Raw genomic sequence first — 17,760 nt, 5'->3', positions numbered from 1 at the left:
CTGTATAAATGCAGGTTATGATAGCTCCTTGAGAAAGTAAAGTGTTAGTCGCTCAGTCGTGTCTGACTCTTTTCGACTCCATGGACGGTAGCCCACCAGGCTCCTCTGTTCATGGGATTCTCCAGGCAAGAATACCGGAATGGGTTGCCATTTCCTTCTCCAGGGTATGTTCCCGACCCTGGGATTGAACCTGGGTCTCCTGTACTGCAGGCAGATTCTTAACCATCTGAGCCACAAGGGAAGCCCCTTACCAGCTATCTACTCTAACCAATAAGTACCAGATTTGGAGCTTGGTTTACCATTTAATGTAAAAACGGACTGACCGTGCCGGTGGACCAGTGTCGTCTTCTTCAGATTCTTGATTTCCTTCTTCGGACAAAGAACTACTGTCCTCATCGCTGTCTGATGATTCTGAACTACTGCTTTTATAATTAGGAGGCAGAGCCGGTCCTGCAACTGTAAAAGATGTCTTGTGTTTGTCATAAGTAGTCACAACTGTTTCAGTGAATCTCTTAGCTCAGGGGTTGTCAACCTTCAGGATGGAATGTCTGATGATCTGGGGTGGGGCACATGTAATAATAATAAAGTGCAGAATAAATGCAATGTGCTTGAAATCACTCCAAGATCACCCCCTACCCCATCTGTGGAGAAACTGTCTTCCCCGAAACGGGTCCCTGGTGCCAGAAAGGCTGCGGACTGCTGCCTGAGCTGCCATTTCACACTTTACTTTCTGAAATTCACAGCACTGGCGGGCTGTCATTTATTACGGACTTTAATCTCCTTTGCTCTTGTTCTGCATATAGCAGTTTAGTCTTTCCAACTCCAGGAAGGCAGAGATCATGTCTTATACAGCGTTAACTATGAGAGTCACAAAACTTTAAAACCTGAACTTACAGCAACAGCATGTAATTTCCCTGATATCTTACATTTTTTGCATTGGTTGTAGTTTTGGTTGGTGGAACTGCCAAATGGTTTCATGTTTTTTTTTTTTACTAACAGACAGCATATGGTAGATAATACATCACAGAGCTAACCAAACAACAAATCTGCCATTTCATACTTTAATATGTTAAAAATAAAAATTCTTCATTCTGGTTTCTGACTAAGAATCACCACTTTAAAAAATATCTTTACTAGCATTATCATACTTCTCAGTTAGTTTTCTGTTCAAGATGATTTCCAAGCAGAGATAAGGGCAGACACACTCTATCTCTCCTGACAGAGACTCAGAGAGGAGAATGAAGCTGCACTGGGGTGGGGATGCTGAGGGAGGGATAATGGTCTTCTGGGCCCACTAACAGAGCCACTGCTCTTACTTTATGGCTCAGCAAAAATTATTATTGCATGACGTTACCCAACATAAAATTGTCTCTGTCGATTCTGAGCAGTGATGCCAAAACTCTACTGCTGTAGTTTTCAAGCCTGGATGTTTAATAAATTCACCAAAATATTTTTTTTAAAAAGAGATTCCTGGGCACTTGCCCCAGAGATTTTGACTCAGTTGTCCTGGCGGAGGACTTGGAAATATGATTTTCCAAAAAGCTTTCCAGGTATGTTATTCACTCAATATTAACAAAAACTTAAGAGAGACTTCTGTGCATTTACCTATTTAGTTCTGCCAACAACCTTATTAGGACAGTAGTATGAATTCTATCTCGCAGACAAGGAAACTGAGGTAAAGAGATAGTGTCTCGCCCAATTTTACACAACTAAACAGAGGAGTTCTGATATGACCCTCCTAACCACTACACCAAACAACATTCAACAAAGGGTCAATGTTCAACAAATATTTATTGAGTAAATACTTCTAGAGACATAACTTAGAAAATAAATTAAAAAGCCGACTGTGAACATGTGGGAGGGCAATTTTAAAGACAGAGGTCAGGGAAGGACCCCCTCAGAAGACATCTGTACGGAGACTTAAATGATGACAGTGGCCATGGAACAATCTGAGGGGAGAACTATCTGGGGGAATCACTGCTGCGAAGGTCCTATGGAAAGAACAAGCCTGAAGTGCTTGAGGGACAAAAAGGCCTGTGTAGCTAAAGCAAAGTAAGCAAAGTGACAAGACAGAACCTGAGAGTAGAAAGGTGTTAGTTACACCGCACGCTTTGGGGTCAGACTCTAGCCATCAATTCCAGCTCAGCTGCTTATTAGCTGTGTGATTTGAATGTTATTTAACCTTCCCATGCCACGCCCTCCCTTTTTTTCTTTTAAATAAGATTGACTGATTTTTGGCTATGCTGCGCTGCATGTGAGATCTCAGTTTTCCCACCCAGGATTGAACTTGTGCCCCCAGCGGTGGGAAGTATGGAGTCTTAACCGCTGGACTGCCAGGGAAGTCCCTATCTTAACAAACTGGATGTTTTCCAACTTGTTCCATTTTCTTCTATATATCACTAAATAAAGGAAGGACTTTTAGAAAAAAAAAAAAGCTAAACTTGTAACACAGCATGCCTAGAAAAGAACAATCAAGCAGCAAAAGGCAGAAAACATTAAGAATTAAGGGACAGAACTCGTGTCTCCCACTGCTGTTTAAGATTGCAGAACAGTTAATGTCTTAGTATGTAAATGTTCCTCAACCATAAATGGAGATTACATATGACTTCTGATTGTGATGAATAATGCCTTTACTGATTTCTGGTTTATCTCTGTATGTAGTACTAATCCCAGAGAAAGCACCTTTTAGAATATAGCAAGAAGGGGAGAACACCACCTTCCACAAATAATCCTTTCTTCAAAATTCTAGGGGGTCATAGTTTAACATGAAAGAGATTAAAGTTAAAAGTTAAAGTGAAGTCGCTTAGTTGTGTCTGAACTCTGTGTGACCCTGCGGACTGTAGCCTACCAGGCTCCTCCATCCACGGGATTTTCCAGGCAAGAGTCCTGGAGTGGGCTGCCATTTCCTTCTCCAGGGGGTCTTCCTGCCCCAGGGATCGAACCCAGGTCCCCCACACTGCAGGCAGACACTTTACAGTCTGAGCCACAGGGGAATCCCTTGAAAGAGATTAAGAGATTACATTTCATTCCCATGATTGGTTCTTTCCATCTTCTTGTTTCTAAATATTAAGGAGGGAATTTTTTTTCTTTTTTCCTTAATTTTTTTTTCTCTTTTGCTCCTTTCTTTTCTTATATATGGGTGTTATCAATGTAATTTGTCGATTTGGCTAATTTTGGGTTGGTTCCAATCAAGATGAGGTTTTAATACTCTTTTGTAAAGTTCAAATGATTAAAAGGTTAAATGGGTTAAACATGTGCTGTATTATAACCAAGGGATAAATCTGCCTTGAATTTTTAAAGAAACACATGGGATATATGTTTAAAGATGAGAATAAACAGATGAAGACAAAACTCCTCTGAGAAGAATGTAAGGCCTTATTTTTTTTAAAAATGATGCCAGGAAAAAGTAACATTCAGAATATAATTATTTATTTTCCCTTTGGGTTGTGTCAAAATAAATAATTATTACACAATAAAATAATACTAAGAAATGGTAATATCTAAAAAAAAGAATATTGAAAACATAAGTTGGTACAATATAAGGCCCATTACAGATTTTCTAATAAAACTGAGGATATGCCTGGCTTCACTTTTTTATAGGTATCATTCTTCAGAACCATAGAACGTGTCTCAAAATACTGTTTTAGGTGCCTGTAATGAACAATTCCATCTCACACCTAGAGCAGTGATGCATGTGATGAAGGCAGCTCTCCCACTGCAGTGGTAATTTTACCAATAGATTACAACTTCCGTAAGAATACAGATTATGCCTTACATATTCCATTATGTTCCCCTTGTAATATATATCAGACAGAATTATGCAGACACAAAAAGAAGTACTCAGTATATAGCACATCAAACCTCTTTACAGATCAGCGATTGATTATAACAGGAAACACGGACTGTGAACCCCAATTAAGCAAATGTTATTCCCTCTAAAGCAATTCCATTCTTCTCACTAGTACATTTATACTACAAAAGAATTATATTATGTTTTCAATTTCAACAATAAAAATTTAGGGACTTGCCTAGTGGTCCCAAGCTTAAGACTGCACCTTCCGATGAAGGGGGTTCAATCCCTGGTAAGGGAGCGAAGATCCCATGTGCCTCTCAGCCAAAAAACCAAAACATAAAACAGAAGCTATACTGTAATAAATCCAATGAAGACTTAAAAAAATTCGTGGAAATTTGTTTTCTCTTTTGTTTCATACACACTTTCACAATAATCTTGATTTTGCCTGTTGATGAACAAAGTCTAAAATATTTACCGTCTGGTCCAGGAAAAGCTTGTTGATCCTGTGACAGGCTTAAGTCACGGAAATATCAAGAAGGAGCATCCAAGTGTCTTTTGATGGGAGTAGGTAGTGACATCAGAGAAAGCTGCCTAGAAAGAGCGATGGGTGGGCTGAGGTCAAAGGACGAGACTGAGTTAGCTGGGGAAAGGGAGTGTGGGTTGGGGCAAACGTGGTCCACGCAGAGGGAAAAGCACCCACAATGCACTGCAAGCCGAAGGGTCTGACGCATCCAGAAATGTGCTCAGAGTGGCTGGAGCCAAGAGAGGAGAGAAGGCGGGATCATGGAAGTGGGAGTGGGGTAGGGGATGCTGCTGTGAGGTCAAGCAAGGTCAGGACTGAAAAGAGTGCCTTGAATTTAGCAACAAGTTCCTGAGAAGGACTTCCTGAGTGGTTCAGTGGTTAAGAATCTGCCTGCCGATGCAGGGGACCTGGGTTCAATCTCTGGTCTGGGAAGACCCCACATGCCACCGAGTAACTAAGCCTGTGCACCAGAGCTACTGAGCCCGTACTCTAGAGGCCATGAACCACAACGACTGAGTCCATGTGCAGCAACTACTGAAGTCATGTACCCTAGAGCCGGTGCTCAACAATGAGAGAAGCCACCGCAGTGAGAAGCCCATGCACCGCAACTATAGTAGGCCCGGCTTGTCACAACTAGAGAAAGCCTGCAAGCTGCAATGACGACCCAGTGCATCCAAAAATAAATAAATAAACAGAAAAAGCTATTAAAAAAAAAGGTGCTGAGAGACAACTGGTGGATTGTCTATTTTCACAGTGAAATTGGTGAGAGCAGTCTCAGTGGACTGGGAAGAACAGAAGCCAGGATGCAGTGGGTTAAGAAGAAAATGGTGAAGGTCCAGAGTTGGTCAGAGAGACAGCAGCAGCTACAGGGGGATGTGGAGTAGTCTTCATGAAGATGGGAACAATCTGAACATTCCAGTTAAATGTCAAAAGCAAAGAACCTCCAGGAGAAGTGAGGGAAGGGGTTTTGAGTAAAAATGGAATGATTAGCCTTGGAAGGAGGTAGTTCCCCTCTTCCACTACAATCAAAGAGAAGCTGAAAGAGCCAGGCAGAGATGCAGGAGAGTTTTTAGGCATAGTACCAGAAAAGTGAGGAAGTTTTTAAAAGATGGTATCTACTTTTTCTGTGATGGAGAGAGAGGCTAAAGAAGAAAGAGTAGGCTTTAAAAAGTTAAAGTTGATCGCTGGGGCGGAGAGCTGTGTGGGAAAACATCACAGGATGGCAGGGCAGAGCTGAGGACCCAGCCAGGGAGGAGATTATGGTTTGCAGCAGCATTACCCTGTGGAGGGGTGAGGTTTCATTTAGCAGCATGTGGAAGCCTGGGTGTGGTTCACTAGAGGTGAACATCTGGACTGAGCCAGGGTGGAAGTTTTGTCAGATGGATTTACAGAATTACTGGATGGGAAAAGGCAGTGGAAGACACTGACAAGAGAAGGGATGAATGGATGGACCACAGAGGCTAAGTTAAGCAGGGACAGAAACAATAAAGGGAAGAAGGCCCATCAGGACTGAGGCAGAGAGGCTCAATGAGACTAAAACCCAAAAAAAAAAAAAAAAAAAAATGTGATGAGAGTAACTAAGCATATTAAAAAGCAGAGATATCACTTTGCTGACAAAGGTCTGTACAGTCAAAGCTATGGTTCTTCCAGTAGTCATTTGTGGACTAAGAGCTGGACCATAAAAAGACTGAGCACTGAAAAACTGATGCTTTCGAACTGCAGTGCTGGAGAAGACTCAAGAGTCCCGCAGACAGCAAGGTGATCAAACCAGTTAATTCTAAAGGAAATCAACCCTGAATATTCACTGGAAGGATCTATGCTGAAGCTGAAGCTCCAATCCTTTGGCCACCTGATGCAAAGAGCTGACTCACTGGAAAAGACCCTGAAGCTGGGAAAGATTGAAGGCAAAAGAAAAGGGCGGTAGAGAATGAGATGGTTAGATAGAATCACTGACTCAATGGACATGAATTTGAGCAAACTCTAGGAGATAGCAGAGGACAGGGGAGCCTGGCATGCTGCAGTCCATGGGGTTGCAAAGAGTCGGACACAACTTAGCGACTGAACAATGAGAGTAACCAAGGAAGAATGATGTATGAACGAGGGCTGAGAATGAGACTGAATTTTTCAGAGATGTGGAAAATCCCTGGTGGTCCAGTGGTTAGCACTCCGAATCCGTGGTCTCACTGTGGAGGGCCTGGGTTCAATTCCTGGTCGTGGAAATAAGATCCCACAAGCTACGAGGTGCCTTCCTCCCTCCCCTCAAAAGTTTTCAGGAATGGAATAAGGCCCAGTGTGTGACTGCAAATGTAGCTGAGATGAGTGGTATGAAGGTCAGTGAAGATGAAGAGAATAAAGTCAGAGTAAGAAAGGCTCAGGTTCCACTCAGCTTCCACAAAGCAGTATCTGGATTTTGGGACTTGTCTCAAGAAAACATCTGCACCCAGTTTTAAAACATGATCTCAGGGGACATTTCTCAACATTCAGTTTTCCAGAGTAGTCAAATAAAATTAATCTGGTCCATCTCAAACCTTAACCCCACTTTTCTTCAATCATCGTTGAAGGGAACTTTCCTTGCTAAAATAAACACCTAACTTTTTTTTTTTTTTTTTAACACCTAACTTTTTAAAAACCATAGCGAAAACAAGATCTGGAAAGAAACCTCTAGGTGGAAACATGGCCTCTGGGTTGTCAAGAGTGCAAATTAGATTCAGGAATAGGAGGGTTATTCTTTCAGCTTTACTGTTTTCTAACTTCGGTCAGCCCCAGGCTACACATTAGAAAAAACACGAAAGGAGATGGATGCTCAGGGAAGGGTCTGAGAATCTTTTTTTTTTTTGGCAAATACGAGGTACCAGTTATGTGTTAAGACTAGAAGACTACTGAGTAATGGGTGGAGACAGCTATATCAACACGTTATTTCGAAAGTGTATTAAATACCTGTTGTATTTAAGTAGGGAAAACAAACAAACAAACAAAAACCCCCAAAGGTAGAGAGGGGGCGTGACAGTTTGGAAAGGCTTCACTGAGCTGACGTTGAAGTTAGGGCCAAAGGATGAGGGAGGGCCTGGCGAGCGGGTAAGTCGCCGCCGCTTACCGGGGCTGGAGTCCCGCTCCTCGTCCTCCGCCGACCCGCCGGCCTTGAAGCCGGGCGGCAGGGCCGGCCCAATCAGATCCCTCGCCATCCGCGGGGTCAGACACTGCAGACGCACACAAGTGTCTCCAAGCCGAGTCAGAACTCCACGACGGGCAGCCAGCGAGCCGCCGAACGCGAGGGAAACTCTTCCGGCGCCGGCCGATGACATATCAGCTTGTGATTGGCTGATCCTTGCTATTGGCGATAACGGAAGTGACGCCTAAGGCTTGCTGCGCACTCGCACGCAGGGTTGACTACCAGGCGGGTGGCGATGGGCGAGCCGGCTGGTGGTGCCGTTCCTCCCGCCGCGTGGTTCCCAGCCCCCGAGCTGACCCCCACGCTGGGGCCTCTACGTGACCGAGCCTCGCGGCCGAACAACTGGATGCTGTGGGCGATGCCGCCGCCGCCGCCTTCGTCGCTTCCCGCAGCAGGGTCCGAGCCTGCCTTAGAGGCACAGCCCCACGAGGAAGCCTGCACTTTCCCCGGGGCACCTCCCCCCTTCGACGCCCACATTCTTCCCGGGGCGCAGCCCCCCTTTGACGCCCAGTCCCCCCTCGATTCTCAGCCTCAACCCAATGGCCAGCCTTCCTGGAATTTCCAGGCTTCAGCGTCACGGTACTGGACGCAGTCTCCTGGTGGTTTTCCTTGGCATCAGCAGCCCCACAGCACTCCAGGTAGGTTGTTAACGCCTCTCCGTACCACCCCTTATCTTTCTTTTCCATCCCTACTTCCTCCTCCTTTTCCACCCTTGTTCCCCTCTTCTCTTCTGATACTGCCTTGCACTCTTGGAGTCCGGTCATTAATGTCTCACAGTTTGTTCCACAGTTACGTTTTCCTGACTTGTTCATTTAGTTCAGCAATTATTTGGTGAATTCCAACTATGAATCAGGACGTGAGGGTACAGCAGTGAGCAAAACATTCAGAAATCCTTATCTTAGGCCTTGACATCGCCTGGTGTAAGATGACAGAGACAATAAACAAAATAAAGCAGTGCGTATTAGAAGGCAGTGAGTGCTGTGGAGAGAGAAAGCAGAGTCACAAGCAGTGCAGATTTAAATTTCAGTGTCAGTCATGAGTAAGGTGACATTGGAGCAGAGACTTAAGGGAGGTGAGGGATCAGTTGTTGTTTGGTAGCTAAGTCATGTCTGACTCTTTGCAGCGCCATGGACTGTAGCCCGCCCACCAGGCTCATCTGTCCATGGGATTTCCCAGGCGTGAATACTGGACTGGGTTGCCATTTCCTTCTCCAGGGGATCCCGACACAGGGATGGAACCCGAGTCTCTTGCAGTGCATATGTCTGGGGGTTAGCCATGCAGGCAGAGGGACTTGTGAGTGCAGAGCCTTGAGGCAGGAACTGTGTGAATCACTATTCTTCCTAGAAAGGGTGAAAGTGAAAGTCGCTCAGTCGTGTCGGACTCTTTATGACCCCATGGATTGTAGCCTGACAGGGTCCTCTGTCCCTGGCATTCTCCAGGCGAGAATTCTGGAGTTGGTTGCCATTCCCTTCGCCAGGGGATCTTCCTGACCCAGGGATCGAACCTGGGTCTCCTGCATTGCAGGAGGATTCTAGAAATGGTGACTGCCACTGTTTTAACTCAGGTATTTATGACGTGCTCTAGCAAAATATTAAATAATCGTATAGTTTTTAACATTTATGAATCTCTTTTTGTTTTCCAGTTAAACATACTTATTTTCCACGAAAGCATGATGCAAGGGTCAATGACTTCAGCGTCTCTCCCAGAAGAAAACAGAAAAAAAAGGTAGTTTTAAAGATGTTCTTAAATGTGACACTTTGGTCCCTATGTCACTGCTTCATATCTCATCTCTCATAACTGTTTCTGTTTTGCCTTCATCATTGACACACCATAGCTTTGCTGTAAAAGTATCTTTAAGGGTCTTGGCTGTAAGTAAAAACTCAAGCAAAATCTTCTTGTGAAAAAGTGGAGAAATTGTACAAAAGAAAACAGTCAATCCATTTACATATAGTATTAGGAGTAAATATGGGGAATTATGGTTACAGATAAATGTAAATGTGATTGAACTTCAATGAAGTAAAAAATATATGCTGCTGCTGCTGCTGCTGCTAAGTCGCTTCAGTCGTGTCTGGCTCTGTGTGACCCCATAGACGGCAGCCCACTAGGCTCCTCTGTCCCTGGGATTCTCCAGGCAAGAACACTGGAGTGGGTTGCCATCTCCTTCTCCAATGCATGAAAGTGAAAAGTGAAAGTGAAGTCACTCAGTCGTGCCCGACTCCACTAGCAGCTTGGGAGGGGAAGGATGAAATGAAAAGTTTTTGTGTATTTTCAACCCTTGATTATATTCAGAAACTGAGCCTTAAAATAGACTTCCTTTATTCTGATGTAGCTTAACAATCTGGTCTTTTGACTTTTAAGATGTATAAATAATGTCATTATAATAAATTGAATAAGATCCATGTCGTGAAATTACTACCCTTCATTTTGGTATCAAAACTGTGTTGCTGATATTTACAAAATACTGTGAATATGTAATATATTTAATAACATAATCTCAACATTGAACAATGGGAGTTTACTTTCTATATAGTCTTATCATTGTAATAATCTTTTTTGTTTTATGTTTAAACATAAAAATAGTAAATTGGGAATAAGAAAATAACTAATATTTGCCTAGTTATTTTTTCTCATTTAGTAGTTTTATATATACACACACACATTGTTTTATTTATCCTAAAGGAAGAAATGCTGTTTTTACCCTGAATGTTTATATGTCTATACTGCATTTTAATTGCCAATTTGAAATCTATTCATGGTTTATATTAACTCTGTTCAGATTTAAATTTTTTTTTTTTTTGGCCATGCCTTCTGGCATGTGGGATCTTAGTTCCCTGTGTGCCTGCTCAGTCACTCAGTCATGTCTGACTCTTTGTGACCCCATGGACTGTAGCCCACCAGGCACCTCTGTCCATGGGATTTCCTAGGTAAAAAACGAGGAGTGGGTTGCCATTTCCTCCTCCTGTGGATGTTCCTGACTCAGGGATCAAACTTTCATCTCTTGCCTCTCCTGTATTGTCAGGCAGATTCTCTACCACTAAGCCACCTGGGTAGCCCTGAACAGGCATCAGACCTTGCCCACTGCATTGGAAGCACAGAATCTTAACTGTTGGACCTCCAGGGAAGTCTTAAAATTTTTATTAACAAACCAGGCTTTTTCTCATGAATGTGTTAAACAGAATCACCCCTTCACTAGAAATATATTCAGAAGTTTCTTCCACTAAGAGTGTGTGAAAAATCAAAACCTGCATATTTTTACTGCTGATTGAGTTCTCACCCAAAGCCTAATGCCTCTTCATTTTTATTTGCAGAAAAGAAAGGAACCCGTTTTTCACTATTTTTGTGATACCTGTGATCGTGGTTTTAAAAATCAAGAGAAGTATGATACACACATGTCCGAACATACAAAAGTAGGTTTCTTGGTTATCCTGATTTTATTTCACAAAATGGGTATATTTGGTAGAAATTCTGAGCTTTCTTCCTGTAAAAGTTTAGACTTATCATAGAAATGTTGTTTGAAGACAAGTTGAGACAGTAGCCCTGGGATTTGCAGTTTGAGGGTGGGAGGCCTCCACTTCAGGAGTTGGTGAGATGGCAGCAGAAGAGAAGGGGGGTCTGGCAGCTGTTGAGAAGTAAAAAAGCTAGAAGTTCTTGGTTGGGTAAGTGCTCTTCAGTTTGTAGGAGTCACGCTCAACTTTAGGAAGTAAGAACATTTTACAACATTGCTGATGTCCTGCGTTCACTCAAATGGAGAAGTGAGTGCTATGTATTATTGTACTATATACTTTTAGAGCACAACTTGGTTTTGGAGTGAGTTTTGTCTTGCTATTGACTGAACTGAATTGAACTGATTGTTGTACATATTCATGGATAACACCACATAGACAGGATACTAGGTAATAATGCCAGAATATGTCTGTATGTATAGTAGAAGGGTACATTTTTTATGGGAAATGTTGAATTGAGTCTTTTTTTTTAAAAAACTCCTTACAGTGCCCTGAGGTAGATTGCTCTTTTAGTGCACATGAGAAGATTGTCCAGTTCCATTGGAGGAATGTAAGTTGTTTTTCTTTTTGATACACGCTCTTTTTACTTCGTTGATCTGTTATCTTCATAGCACTTTATCTACACAGCCTAATAATAAGCAACATTCATGAGCCTTTGTACTTGATAAGGCATTTTTTATCATCCATTATTCAGTTTCGTCCTCAGCATCCACTGTGGACTAGATAAGCCTTGGCCCTGTTTCACAGATTTATAAAATGATTTGCCCAGGGCCTCAGAACTGATTCTTGCACTTGGGTTTCTTAGCTGCAAATTCTGTGCTTGTTTTACTAAACTGTGCTGTTTCAGATTGTTCTGTGTACTCATCATTTCTCTAGCTAACTCCCTCAATTATAGTCGGTCAGTCATATGAATATCTAATAGTACTCAAGAAATTGATGACATTTGCTTTATAACCAAGATAATATCATGGCTTGCTTTTCTTTTTAATCAGTAGCACTAAAGACATGAAAAAAATTACTCTCTTTTCTTTAAAGGAAAAGTCATAATAAGGATGGATAAAACCTGCTTGCTTAGTTTTAAAATTGTCTCTGCTAGTAAATGTATTGTTAGGTACAGCGTCTTCATTATCCCCTGTAGTTCTTGAGATCTAGTCAAAAGCGTACAGTATGCTTCCTGATATTCAGCAGGCCTTTTCCCCTCAGATGCATGCTCCTGGTATGAAGAAAATCAAGTTAGATACTCCAGAGGAGATTGCAAGATGGAGGGAAGAAAGAAGAAAGTGAGTAAAGAGTTCAGAACTTGTGCAGCATCTTTCTTTTACCCTGGCAGGGCTGAGGACTTCAAAATAAAGACCATCTGGCCCTAAGGAACAATTTGAAAAAGGAAATTTGGTCTTTTATAACATTGCAGATGTTCAGCTCAAAATGGCCAGTCCTAACTTTTGTTGTTGTTCTTTAGAATTGGCTTACAGTGACTTTGAGAGTATTGTTACTTGATGTATGATAATCATACAATTTTTATTATTGTAGTTTTGATTCATTGCATTCCCTTATAATCTTGCTGCTAGGAAATGGAACTGTCAACTGTATTATATGAGGCTATTATTAAATGTAGCTTTTGGTAGACCTAATAGGAACTCTTAATGAATAACTGATGTCATAATGGGACTTTGCTCTTTGAGGGGGGCCACTATGTGCCCCCTCAGTTTGATGTTCAATACAAGGCAGTGATGGGTGGTGCTATGTTAAAAAAAAAAAAAAGCATAATATTTTGCTATGTTTATTGTTTTTATTGTTTTTTAAAAAGTTGTTGAATGCTTGCAGTATGCTAGGCAGAGGGAGTATAGTGACAGGATAATCCAAGTGCCTGTCCTTACCTATAAAAAGACAGGGGACTTCCCTGGCAGTCCAGTAGTTAAGACTCCACGATCCCAATGCAGGCGTCATGGGTTCAATCCCTGGTTGGCGAACTAAGATCCGGCATGCCACATGGCATGGCCTAAAAAAAAAAAAGGCAAAGACAAGAAATGTTTTCCTGTAATTAAAGTCTAAGAAATTTGAGCCTACCATGATGACCTGTAGTTTTATACTTACCAAGGAGGAAAGCTTAGTAGATATCTAATCAGAAATGGCAACCCATTCCAGTATTCTTGCCTGGAGAATCCCATGGACAGAGGAGACTGGTGGGCTGTGGTTTATGGGGTCGCAAAGGGCTGGACATGACTGAAGTGACTTAACCACCATCTCCAACTGGAATCTACCAGTGAAAAATCCCATGAAGACGCTATTATATTGTTTTCTCAGGAAGGACCAGGATACCTAATCCTGAAGCACAAGACCAAATCAGAACTATTAGGGGATGATCAGCTGCACTTTTAGGTCAATAGCTGTTTTTCTGGAATTAAAAAATGAGAGCTTGAGATAGAAGGTTGTTGTTTACTGCTGTTTAGTTGCTAAGTCATGTGCAACTCTTTTGTGACCCCGTGGACTGTAGCCTGCCAGGCTCCTCTGTCCGTGGGATTCTCCAGGCAAGAATACTGGAATGAGTTGCCATTTCCTTCTCCAGGGATCTTCCCAACCCAGGGATTGAACCTGCGTCTCCTGCATCCCCTGCACTCTTTACCACCGAGCCACCAGGGAAGCCCTAGTTAGGAAGAGTTATTCTCAAAGGTCAAAATACTTAAAAACTTTTGACCAGCTGATTAAGCTTGTTCTTAGTTCAGCTTTAAGTTTTCAACTTAAATCCACTGTACGTATGCATACATAGTGCTATGTCAGGTGTTACACTATTATGTGAAAAAGTGAGTTACTGCCCTTTAAAGCTTTACAGGCAATTCTGAGGAAAACCAGCAAAAAGATTTAGAACCAACTGAGAACAAATAGCTTTCAGTAAATGCGTGTATAGATATCAGTTATTAATATTGTACACAGAGTTGGATGAGTCTGGACAACCAGAGGAAGTAAACCTGGATCCATCCAGTCAGCATGGACTCAATGGATTTAATAGAATTTCAAGAGCATTTTTGGCCAACAAATGTAAGAACCTTGGCCACCAGGAGTAGGATGTACTAAAATGCTTTTTTCCTCATTATCTCCTGGCAGAATCTTATTTACCTTGTAAGACTTGCTTAACTGTCACTTCATTTGTCATTGTCTTCTTACTCTTCATTTCCTCTTAGCTCAGTGCTGTTGGAGCACCAGTCTGTAATGAGATAAGGAGCTTGTACCAGAATGTAAATCTATACTTGACTCCCTTGATTGAGAAAGTCTTGGTAAGGAGAGGTAGTCAGCTAACCTAAGTATTTTGCTTAGGGGCATAGTTGATTTATACCCTGACCTAGGTGTATGGCTAGACTGCCAGTCCATGGACCAACCTACCGTAAAGTATTGTTCACTACTTTCTGTATGAATACATAGCTCATTAATAGAAACAAAACAGCATTTTTTTGCATTATAAGTGGCCCTAGTCTTCAGTCAGTTCAGTTCAGTCGCTCAGTCGTGTCCGACTCTTTGCGACCCCATGAATCGCAGCACGCCAGGCCTCCCTGTCCATCACCAACTCCCGGAGTTCACTCAGACTCACATCCATCAAGTCAGTGATGCCATCCAGCCATCTCATCCTCTGTCGTCCCCTTCTCCTCCTGCCCCCAATCCCTCCCAGGATCAGAGTCTTTTCCAATGAGTCAACTCTTCGCATGAGGTGGCCAAAGTACTGGAGTTTCAGCTTTAGCATCATTCCTTCCAAAGAAATCCCAGGGCTGATCTCCTTCAGAATGGACCGGTTGGATCTCCTTGCAGTCCAAGGGACTCTCAAGAGTCTTCTCCAACACCACACTTCAAAAGCATCAATTCTTCGGCACTCAGCTTTCTTCACAGTCCAACTCTCACATCCATACATGACCACAGGAAAAACCATAGCCTTGACTAGACGAACCTTTGTTGGCAAAGTAATGTCTCTGCTTTTGAATATGCTATCTAGATTGGTCATAACTTTCCTTCCAAGGAGTAAGCGTCTTTTAATTTCATGGCTGCAGTCACCATCTGCAGTGATTTTGGAGCCCAAAAAAGTAAAGTCTGACACTGTTTCCACTGTTTCCCCGTCTATTTCCCATGAAGTGATGGGACCAGATGCCATGATCTTTGTTTTCTGAATGTTGAGCTTTAAGCCAACTTTTTCACTCTCCTCTTTCACCTTCATCAAGAGGCTTTTGAGTTCCTCTTCACTTTCTGCCATAAGGGTGGTGTCATCTACATATCTGAGTTTATTGATATTTCTCCCGGCAATCTTGATTCCAGCTTGTGCTTCTTCCAGCCCAGCATATCTCATGATGTACTCTGCATATAAGTTAACACCTTTGGTTCTGCTACCCTTTGTACAGTACCTGGAATTGAGTATGTAGAAAATAAGTATTTGTGGACTGAATGATTGTTAAAAGGTACTGTATGGGAAGAATCTGGTGGCTCAGATGGTAAAGAATCTTCCTGTAATGCAGGAGACCCAGGTTCAGTCCCTAGGTTAGGAAGATCCCCTGTAGATGGGAAAAGCTGCCCCCTCCAGGTTTCTGGTCTGGAGAATTCAGAGGGGCCTGGTGGGCTACAGCCATGGGTTCACAAAGACTCGGACTCGACTGAGCAACTAACTTCAGCTTAGCATGAGAGGAACCCGTCTTGGCATTGATAAGAAGCCTTAGCCATGGCATAGTCAGACTTAGAAATCAAAGGAGTCAGGACCATGCCTTGATTTGACTTAGTGAAGAATTAGAAGCAGTGCATGTAAAGTGTCTTATTTCCTCTAGGTGGCTTCTTTACAGGTATAATGTTTTTCTCCTCGTGATTCCACTTCACTCTGGTTTTTTGTTTGTTCTTTATCTGTTGGTTGTATCTTTTTCTCATTATTTTGCATGGAGGAGTGCTCACTTCAGCAGCACATACATGCTAAAAAATTATTTTCTACAGAGGAATAATCAAACAGGAAGAGTTAGCTCCACTTCCTGATACTTAGTATTTGAGGCCCTGGTGATGATGGTATTGATGATATCCTGTTAGATGGATCAGAAGTGTCCTACCTGCAAAAGTTTTTCCCCACTGACTTTTTCCCACTGACTTTCCTCTGACTTTGGTCAGTAGGAAGTTGTTGCAGCTCAGTGGTGCTAGCCAGTGTTGTGCTGATAGATGTTTAATTCTTTTGAGGAGAATGATGATAGTTACTAGTTGGCAATGATTATGAAGCAATTACCGGCTTCCCTGGTGGCTCAGAGAGTAAAGAATCTGCTTGCAGTTCTGGAGACCCAGGTTCGATTCCTAGGTTGGGAAGATCCCCTGGAGAAGGAAATGGCAACCTACTCCAGTATTCTTGCCTGGAAAATCCCATGGACAGAGAAGCCTGGTGGGTTACAGTCCATGGGGTTGCAGAGAGTCGGACACGACTGAGCGACCAACACACTACACTACACAGAAAGCAACTAAAAAGTTAACTGTGTAAGCTGTTTACTCTCTCAAGTTTGGAGTTCACTTAAGACAATAGGGAAGGTCTGAAATGAGTCACTGATTTGCCATCTTTGGTTCTTTTATCTCTAGCAGTTGTTTAAATTAAATCACGTAAAACTGAGAAAGTTGTACCTATTATTAAACTTCTCCCCTGTCTGTAGCTGTATTACTCTCCCCAAATTCTCCACTCCACCTTCCTCCTCAGCGCATAAGAGGAAGGGCCTCATCTAGTCTGGAGGAGGGGCGTGTTCCTTGACGAAGGGAGGTTGAGCTGAACTTAGACCTAGTTGGGAAGAAATAAGGGGGGGGTAGGGACTAGCGTTCAGACAGGTTGGCATGGGCATCGGTAAGAGACGATAGCAGCCTTTGAGAGATGGTAGTTGTAGGGACAGAGAGAAGGAGGTGGATAGAGAACACTTGGGAGATGAAGATCGGCGCTGTTTGGCAATTGAATGATTGTGAGGTTGAGGAAAGAGGCTTGGAGGATACATCCAAGTTCCTGGGGTGAGGTGGTGCCTGTGACTGGGACAGGGACCCTGGAAGAGGATGGGGTGCGGGGGTGTTGCTCTGAGATATCACTGAGTATGAGGACATTCCAAGACATCTATTTGAAGATGCTGTGTAGGCACTGTGACTCAGACCAGACTGGCTAGAGAGACGTTTGAAAATCACGAAGCCATGAATTCTGAAGACTTTAGAAACTAAGTTCCCAATCAGGTCCAGGTTCAATTCAACCTCGCTTTGTCAAGGAACATCCCACCCTTCCAGACTAGATGAGGGCCTCCTCCTTAAAGGCTGAAAAGGAGGGTGGAGTGGAGGACTGTGGGAGAGTCAAACAGCTACAGAGTAGAAATTGAAAAGTGGGTCCAGTTTTCTCAGTGTATATGAAAACTGGTTGGTTTTACTCTCTGTCAAGTTATCTTCCCTTTCTACTCCACCTACAGAGAGAGGGCAGATAGTCTGACGGAGTAAAGCCAAGCCTGCTGAGCAAGAGCCAGAGAAGTAGAAGAAAACTCAGAATGTGACCTGTCTTGAAAGCCAGGAGAGGGGGGGATTTCAAGATAGGAAATGTGGAGACAGTGCAGATTGCTGTGGAAAGGTCAAATAAAACAAGCCCCCAGAGTGACTGGTTTTGCAACCTGTAGGGCCGCCTTGACGCGGATTCCAGACGATTGCTCCTTGGCCCTTCTTGGGGTTTCCCGCCATCTGTCTCTACAGCTTTCTGCAGCTCTCACACCCTTCCGCATGATTCTTAACAAGAGGGATTGCCATTGTGGCCACTGGG

At 42.9% G+C, this 17,760-nt stretch overlaps 2 protein-coding genes across 3 annotated transcripts in view; one reads left to right on the top strand and one right to left on the bottom strand.

Moving 5' to 3' along the window:
- Positions 1-7,612, bottom strand: part of GPALPP1 (GPALPP motifs containing 1) — a 33,126-nt gene extending 25,514 nt beyond the window's left edge. The window contains exons 1-2 of one of the 2 annotated variants that reach the window (XM_019971231.2): positions 7,411-7,612; positions 324-456 (exon numbers count right to left, since the gene is read on the bottom strand). In XM_019971231.2, the coding sequence (XP_019826790.2) occupies positions 324-456; positions 7,411-7,498 (221 nt within the window). In that variant the 5' untranslated portion in view covers positions 7,499-7,612. The remainder of the gene's footprint in view (positions 1-323; positions 457-7,410) is intronic. The other variant, XM_019971230.2, reaches the window with a different exon arrangement.
- Positions 7,613-7,673: 61 nt separating this feature from the next.
- The window catches only part of NUFIP1 (nuclear FMR1 interacting protein 1), a 38,987-nt gene continuing 28,900 nt past the window's right edge, over positions 7,674-17,760 (top strand). The window contains exons 1-5 of the mRNA XM_019971229.2: positions 7,674-8,123; positions 9,128-9,210; positions 10,794-10,892; positions 11,476-11,538; positions 12,192-12,268. Of these exons, the coding sequence (XP_019826788.2) occupies positions 7,721-8,123; positions 9,128-9,210; positions 10,794-10,892; positions 11,476-11,538; positions 12,192-12,268 (725 nt within the window). The 5' untranslated portion in view covers positions 7,674-7,720. The remainder of the gene's footprint in view (positions 8,124-9,127; positions 9,211-10,793; positions 10,893-11,475; positions 11,539-12,191; positions 12,269-17,760) is intronic.

Source organism: Bos indicus, chromosome 12, assembly GCF_029378745.1.
Source record: "Bos indicus isolate NIAB-ARS_2022 breed Sahiwal x Tharparkar chromosome 12, NIAB-ARS_B.indTharparkar_mat_pri_1.0, whole genome shotgun sequence".
NCBI classification, from domain to species: Eukaryota; Metazoa; Chordata; class Mammalia; order Artiodactyla; family Bovidae; genus Bos; species Bos indicus.
This window is presented reverse-complemented; position numbering and strand designations above follow the sequence as displayed.